This window comes from Rattus norvegicus, chromosome 8 (genome assembly GCF_021556685.1).
Source record: "Rattus norvegicus strain SHRSP/BbbUtx chromosome 8, alternate assembly SHRSP_T2T, whole genome shotgun sequence".
In the NCBI taxonomy this organism is placed as follows: domain Eukaryota; kingdom Metazoa; phylum Chordata; class Mammalia; order Rodentia; family Muridae; genus Rattus; species Rattus norvegicus.
The window spans coordinates 46,491,314-46,499,673 of record NC_141541.1 but is presented as its reverse complement, the minus strand read 5'-3'; the positions used below and the strand labels follow the sequence as shown (position 1 = coordinate 46,499,673).

Below are 8,360 nucleotides of genomic sequence, written 5' to 3'. Positions count from 1 at the left end.
AAATGTTTCAAATTGTTTTCCAGTCAGTAATGTTTTAAAATACCACCAAAAACATATGAAGATTCTAATTTGTTTAGATCCTTATAATACTTTCAGCTTTAATTGCAATCATCCTGATCAATGTAAAACATTATTTCACTGTAGATTTTATTTGAATTTTCTTAATAATGAATGATTAAGAATAGTGTTTCCAGTGCTTATTGGTTAAGTGTACATCTCTAATAGAAGATTAGCTATTCCCAGCTTTTGGACATTACAAATTGAATCATTTGACCTTTTTATTGTCAAACTACACTAGGGTTAATGTGCACTACCTAAAAACTTTTCCCATGTCTTAATCTTTTTTCCATGCTGTATGCAATGTTTTCAGACTTTATGTAATATTCACTTTACTAATTTTGTATGACAGCCCCTGATTTTAGCACCTTATCAAGAAAAGAGTAGCAATTTCAAACTGGTAAAATTTTAGTCATCCTTCCTTCAATGTTAATATACCTTTACCTTCTATGTTTACTACCAATGGACCATTTTGAATTAGCTTGAATGAATGACTGGAGAGTTATATATTAACAACGATTACCTCATATCATGTAATTTTAAAGTAATTCTGCACTGCCTTATTATAAAGCCATTGTACACAAACTTTTTAGATGTAAGCTTGATTCTGGGATGTCAAATGTGTTACATTGATTTTCACATTTATACATATAACAGCCCTATACTATGCAATCTATTGGAGCATCACAGCGAGACTCAAGACAGGAGCGTGGACAAGGTCTTCATTCTGCCCTTTCAGGTTAGTTCTCATTTGCTTGGATCACATAATTTTCATTGAATAAAAATTGATGGGGTATAATAATTCATGCACAAGCAAATTTAAAAGAAAATCAGGAAGGTGATAGCGATATAACTGAGTTTGAGATTGGTCAGGAAAGTATGTCCATTACCACAATGATTTTCATTGACTCATGATGATGGATGCCTTTCTTTTTCTGCATGTCTTCAATTCCTTTCCATAGAAATTTACAATTCTAACTGCCATGTCTAATATTTCCCCTATTTGATGTCCATATAAACAAATTGTAATTTTATATTTTAGTGAATTTAATAGTTTTTGAGTTTGACTTTAACCTTCTGTTCTAAAATTACAGAGCATTTAAATGTTTCTTCAAATTCCTTCATATTTTAATTGAAAATTTCTATTTTATTGAAATTTTATTTATTTATTTTCACTGAATATTTTTTATTTGTATTTCAAATGTTATCATCACCTTTCCAAGTTTCCTGTCCATAAACCCTCTATCCCACTCCCCTTGCCCCTTCTTCCTTGAGGGTGTTCTGCTATGAATTCACCCACCTCTTCCCGCCTCCCTGCCATGACATTCCCTTACATTGATGGGTAGAGCCTTGGCAGGACCAAGGGCTGCTCCTCTCATTGGTGACCAACAAGGCCATCCTCTGCTACATATGCAGTTGGAGCCATGGGTCTGTTCATGTGGATGCTTTGAGTGGTGGTTTGGTCCTTGGGAGCTCTGGTTGGTTGGTATTGCTGTTCTTATGGGGTTGCAAACCCCTCCAGCTCCTTCAATCCTTTCTCTAACTCCTCCAATGAGGACTTCGTTCTTTGTTCAATGACTGGCTGTCAGCGTTCGCCTCTGCACTTGTCATGCTCTGGCAGAGCCTCTCAGGAAATAGCTATATCAGGCTCCTGTGAGCATGCACTTCTTGGCATCAGCAATATTTTCTGGGTTTGGTGACTGTATGTATAGGGGCTGGGTTTCCAGGTGGGGCAGTCTCTTGATGGCCCTTCCTTCAGTCTCTGCTCCAAACTTTGTCTCCATATCTCCTTCTATGAATATTTTTGTTTCCCCTTCTAAAAAAAAAACTGAAGCATCTGCACTTTGGTCGTCCTTCTTGAGCTTCATGTGGTCTGTGTATTGTATCATTGGTTAAACTGAGCTTTTGGGTTTATATCCACTTATCAGTGAGTGCATATCATGTGTGTTTTTATGATTGGGTTACCTCACTCAGGATGATATTTTCTAGTCCTACACAGAATATTATATTATTAAGATCCTGAAATAGAGTCATTTTTTCTTTACAATTAAAGGAACTTTATTTTTAATGTCTTATTTACATTCTTGATCTAGAATCTACACTAAAACATTGAATAAATATGTCAAAATTGCTTCATTTATTAATTCATGGTGAAAGTTTTCCACAGATATTGTTTGGGAGGTCCTGGATGATGCTGCTATTTTCATATAAACCAATATTTACAAGATAGGCATGGGGTGTTATAAAACTCCACTATATTTATTATATCTGTTTGTTGAATGTTCAGGGAATACAAATAGACCTAGACATGTTAGATATGACACATGTTAAAGTCTTGAACTGTTAGCATATATGAAGGGCTGTTGAAACAGGAAAAAAAAAACAGAAAAACTTGAATTCAATGTTCCACATCAAGAGCAGAGAGATAAACATTTTTTCTTACTTTCTACAGGAAACATCCAGATGCCAATGGCAGATAGCAATCGCTCCACAGTGACTGAGTTCATCCTCGCTGGCTTAACAGACAAACCAGAGCTGCAGCTGCCCCTGTTTCTCCTCTTCCTTGGGATCTATCTCTTTACGGTACTGGGGAACCTGGGCATGATCATCCTGATCCTGCTCAGCTCTCACCTGCACACCCCCATGTACTTCTTCCTCAGCAGTCTGTCTTTCATTGACCTCTGTTACTCCACTGTTATTACCCCCAAGATGCTGGTGAACTTTGTGGCAAAGAAGAATATCATCTCCTATCAGGAATGTATGACTCAGCTCTATTTCTTCCTTGCTTTTGTTATCTCTGAGTGTCATATGTTGGCTGCAATGGCGTATGACCGCTATGTTGCCATTTGCAATCCCTTGCTCTACAATGTCACTATGTCATACCAAGTGTGTTCCTGGATGGTAGGTGGGGTCTATGCCATGGGCTACATTGGTGCAGCAGTTCATACTCTCTGCATGCTAAGAGTGGTTTTCTGTAAGGCTAATATAATAAACCATTACTTCTGTGACCTTTTCCCATTGATGGAGCTTGCTTGCTCCAGCACTTACGTCAATGAGGTAGTACTCCTGTGTCTCAGTGCTTTCAATATCTTTATTCCAACCCTGACCATCCTGGGTTCTTATGTCTTCATCATTGCTAGCATCCTCCGTATCAAATCCACTGAGGGCAGATTCAAAGCCTTCAGCACATGCAGCTCCCACTTCTGTGCTGTTTCTGTCTTCTTTGGTTCCCTGGCATTCATGTACCTACAGCCCTTCTCCGTCAGCTCCAAAGACAAAGGCAAAGTGTCCTCTGTGTTTTACACTACTGTTGTGCCCATGCTGAATCCCATGATCTACAGCCTGAGGAACAGGGATGTCAAACTAGCACTAAATAAGTTATTTCAAAAGAAGTTTCATGTGTAGAGAAATATTTACCTTCAAAAACACACAAATTGTATCCAATAAATTTTATTTTCTCTCCCTATCCAATTAAGCTCCAAACAGGCAAGTTTAACTCAGTGTCAAATACTACCATCCACAGAAAGTCTCAGTGTACGTTAGTAGAATACACCTTTCATGTCTTCTCCTGAAGACTTCAGCAACAGCAGGAGCAATAGCATGACTTTTCTAGTCCATGCTTGGGATAGATTCTACATTGCCTTAGAAACTCTGGACTTCATGATCCTGGTGAGCTTCAATACCCTTAAACATGCTCAGTTAAGTAAATAAGCGTGTACATTTAAGTAACACATGGTACCCCCCACTCACAGAACATTGGTGGCTTTGTCTTCACCTATATGGCAAAATGCCTCTTTGCTGTGTCTCCTCTACTTCATTCAGTGATATCAAAACTAGAAACAAGAAGAGAACATCTTTTTTTTTTTAAATCAGAATAAAGGTCGTTGATTTTCTTTAACCCTTGTCTTTTCTTCATCTTATGTGTTTTCTTGCTTCAACAATCTTGATATATGTACTTCCATTGCAATTGCTTCTTAACATTACATGGCATGTGGGTCACTTATCATATATATATATATATATATATATATATATATACATATATACATATATATACACATATATATATGTTTTAATCATAGTTTTAATAATTGAAGAAAACATAAATTGGACAGAAACTTCCAAGTAGAAAACTATGAGTACTTGAATTCAATTTCATCTAGAACAATTTCAACTTAGTGTCTGTCAGATCGTAATGAACTCTTGTCTCTAGAAATTATAAGAATATACTCACAGTAGCAGAAAATGATCACATATATTCTGCATTGAGTTTACCTCAGAAGACAGGAAATTATCATTTTCCTATTTCAAGCCACACTTTTTCTAGGCATGTGTGGTAGTTTCACAGGAATCAATAGGGAGTGGTGCAATTAGGAGGTGTAGCCTTGTTGGAGGACGTATGCTGTTGAAAGGATGGACTTCGAGGTGCCCCTTGATTAAGATATGCTCAATGTGGCATATATCCAACTACTTTTGAGACAAGATGTAGACCTCTCATCTCCTCAAGCACCATGTCTGCCTGCATGCAGCCATGTTTCCCACCATGATGATAATGGACTAACCCCCTGAAACTGTAAGCCAGCCCCAGTTAAATATTTTTCCTTATAAGAGTTGCCATGCTCGTGGTGTCTTTTAAGAGCAAAAGAAGAAACCTAAGATGGCATGCTTAATGATAATCTTAATTTTGATGTTAAAACAAAATAAAATTATTATCTGTTTTTGTCTCCTTCTAGCACAGGAAGACTGCATACTTGATTTGAATTATTAGCCATGTAGATATTATGTGTAATTAACTTTTATGTAAAAATATAATTTTCATAGATAATTTCTCTTCATAAATTTCTGTTTTAGAATACACCCTCAAAGTGACACAATTTACCAGGTTTTACTTTATCTTGTTTTACTAATTGTCGGTAACTTTCTTGGTTTTTTTTTTTCTTTTTCTTTTTCTTTTTTTTTTGCAAGGGGCATACAGTAGGTTTATTCTCAGCTTCTTGAAGATTCTTTATAGTGTTCAAAGTAGCTGTACCACTTTGTATTCCTACCAGGCTTGTCTTTTTGTTTTTACCCTCCTTCTATCTTTTTTTTTATTAACTTGAGTATTTCTTATATACATTTCAAGTGTTATTCCCTTTCCCGGTTTCTGGGCAAACATCCCCCTCCCCCCTCCCCTTCCTTATGGGTGTTCCCCTCCCAACCCTCCCCCCATTGCCGCCCTCCCCCTAACAGTCTAGTTCACTGGGGGTTCAGTCTTAGCAGGACCCAGGGCTTCCCCTTCCACTGGTGCTCTTACTAGGATATTCATTGCTACCTATGAGGTCAGAGTCCAGGGTCAGTCCATGTATAGTCTTTAGGTAGTGGCTTAGTCCCTGGAAGCTCTGGTTGCTTGGCATTGTTGTACATATGGGGTCACGAGCCCCTTCAAGCTCTTCCAGTTCTTTCTCTGATTCCTTCAACGGGGGTCTTATTCTCAGTTCAGTGGTTTGCTGCTGGCATTCGCCTCTGTATTTGCTGTATTCTGGCTGTGTCTCTCAGGAGCGATCTACATCCGGCTCCTGTCGGTCTGCACTTCTTTGCTTCATCCATCTTGTCTAATTGGGTGGCTGTATATGTATGGGCCACATGTGGGGCAGGCTCTGAATGGGTGTTCCTTCAGTCTCTGTTTTAATCTTTGCCTCTCTCTTCCCTGCCAAGGGTATTCTTGTTCCCCTTTTAAAGAAGGAGTGAAGCATTCACATTTTGATCATCCGTCTTGAGTTTCATTTGTTCTAGGCATCTAGGGTAATTCAAGCATTTGGGCTAATAGCCACTTATCAATGAGTGCATACCATGTTTGTCTTTCTGTGATTGGGTTAGCTCACTCAGGATGATATTTTCCAGTTCCAACCATTTGCCCACGAATTTCATAAACAACTTTAATTTATTTTTCTCCTTAGTTTCAAAGCATATCATTTTGATATACTCAACAAAGTATGTTTGCTCTGTATTTTTCTCATTTAATAAAAAATATTACTTTTTAGTATTTTTAGGAAAAGTTACTTAAAATTAACATACTGACTGATTACACACACACACACACACACGCACGCACACACACACACACGTGTAACTTATTTACAATCCAGTCATCATCCCCCTCTTTGTCCCCCCTCCCAGAGCTATTCTTCCTCTCTGTCTCTGAGATGATGGATGCTTCCCCACCACTAGGCCTCCCCCTTCCTGGGGTCTCAAGTATCTCAAGGATTAGGCAAATCTTCTCCCAGATTCTGTGCTTTGGTTGGGTGTAAGTATCTGCATCTGACTCTTTCAGCGGCTGGATGAGCTTCTCAGAGGCTAGCCATGCTAGGCTACTCTCTGCAAGCACACCATAGCCCCAGTAATAGTGTCAGACCTTGGTGTCTCCCCATGAAGTGGATCCCCCAAATTAGGCCAGTTACTAGACTTCCTTTTTCTTGGTCTCTTCTCCAATTTGTCCTTGCAGTTCTTTCGACAGGAACACTATTGGGTCAGAAATTTTGACTGTCAGTTGGTAACATCATCCCTCCTCTTGATGACCTGTCTACAGGAGTGGTCCCGTCAAGTTTTTTCCCTACTGGTGGGCATTTTATGTAAGTTACTCCCATTGAGTCTGAGAGTATCTCAGCTCCCAGATGTCTGGTACCTTCTAGAGGGTTTCTCCAGCTCCCACCTTCTGAGGCTGCATATTTCCATTCATTCTGCTGGCCCTCTCGGCTTCTCTCCTACACCCCCCCCAATACCTGATTCTGTTCTCTTCTTACTCCCTGCTTCCCTTTCCTATCCAAATCCTGCCCTCCTTCCCTCCCTCCCTCCCTCCCTCCCTCCCTCCCTCCCTCCCTCCCTTCCTCCCTCTGCCTCTCATGATGATTTTCTTTCCTTTGTTGTTAAGTGGGATTGAAGCACCCTCACTTGGCCTTTCTGCTTATTAAACTTCATAAATTCTGTGGGTTGTATCCAAGTTGTTCAGTACTTTTTGGCTAATATCTACATATTAGTGAGTACATACCATGTGTGTCCCTTTGGATTTGGGTTGCAAATCTTAGGATGATATAGTCTGGTTCCATTCATTTGCCTGCAAAACTCATGATGTCCTCATTCTTAACAGCTGAATAGTATTCCATTGTATAAATGAACCACATTTTCTGTATCCAATCTTCATCTAAGGGACATCTGAATTCTTTCCATCTTCTGGATATTGCAAATGAGACTGCTATAAACATTGTGGAGCACTTGCCTATGGTGGGGCATTTTGGAGTATATGGCTAAGAATGGTATTTCTGGATCTTCAATAGAACTATTTCCAATTTTCTGAGGAACCACCAGTTTTATTTTGAGAGTGGTTGTACCAGCTTGTACTTCTACCAGCAATGGAGGAATGTGCCTCTTTCTCCATATCCTAGCCAGTATATGCTGTCAGCTGAGGTCTTTAGTACAAGGTACACTCTCAACATTGTTTTGATTTGCATTTACCAATAACTAAGGACTTTGAACATTTCTATAAGTGCTTCTCAGCCATTCAAGATTCCTCTGTTGGGAATTCTCTTTTTAGCACTGTACCACATGTTGAAATTGGGCTATTGGTTTTTTTGGAAACTAGCTTCTTGAATTCTTCAGATATTATGTGTGTGTGTGTGTGTGTGTGTGTGTGTATATATATATATATATATATATATATATATATATATATATATGCGCCCTCTATTGGATGCGGGGTTAGTGAAGGTTTTTCCCATTGTATAGGTTGCTGATTTATGTTATTGACTGTGTCTTTTTGCTTACAAAAGCTCTGCCGTCTCAAAAGATCGCATTTATCAATTCTTGATCTTAGAGCCTGAGCCATTTGAGTGCTGTTTAGGAAATTTCTCCCTGTGCCAATAAGTTTGAGCCTCTTCCCCACTTTGACTTCTATTAGATTCAGAGTGTCTGATTTTATACTGAGTTCTTTTATCCTCTTGAACTTGAGCTATGTGCAAGGTGATAAATATGGATCTATTTTTAATTTTGTACACAGATACCTTTAGTTAGACTGGCACCATTTATTAAAGATATTTTCTGTTTTCCATTTTATATTTTTGGATTCATTGTCAAAGATCAAGTGTCCATAAGTGTCTGAGCATATTTCTGGGTCTTCAATTCTATTCCATTGATCAACCTGCCTGACTTTGTACCAATGCCATGCAGTTTTTCTCACTACTGCTCTGTAGTTGAGTTGAGGTCAGAGATGGTGATTCTCCCCAGAAGTTTTTGTTGTTAAAAAATATTTTTGCTATCCTGGGATTTTTGTT

General features: G+C 38.7%; 1 protein-coding gene across 1 annotated transcript; it reads left to right on the top strand.

Moving 5' to 3' along the window:
• The first annotated feature begins 2,526 nt into the window (after positions 1–2,526).
• Positions 2,527–3,462, top strand: Or8g51 (olfactory receptor family 8 subfamily G member 51). Its single transcript, NM_001000596.1, has one exon. It carries the CDS (start codon positions 2,527–2,529, stop codon positions 3,460–3,462), a length of 936 nt encoding a protein of 311 aa, NP_001000596.1.
• Positions 3,463–8,360: the final 4,898 nt, after the last annotated feature.

Excerpts from the sequence above, each read along its gene's own strand:
- Or8g51 (NM_001000596.1), top strand. The coding sequence starts at position 2,527 with ATGGCAGATAGCAATCGCTCCACAGTGACTGAGTTCATCCTCGCTGGC.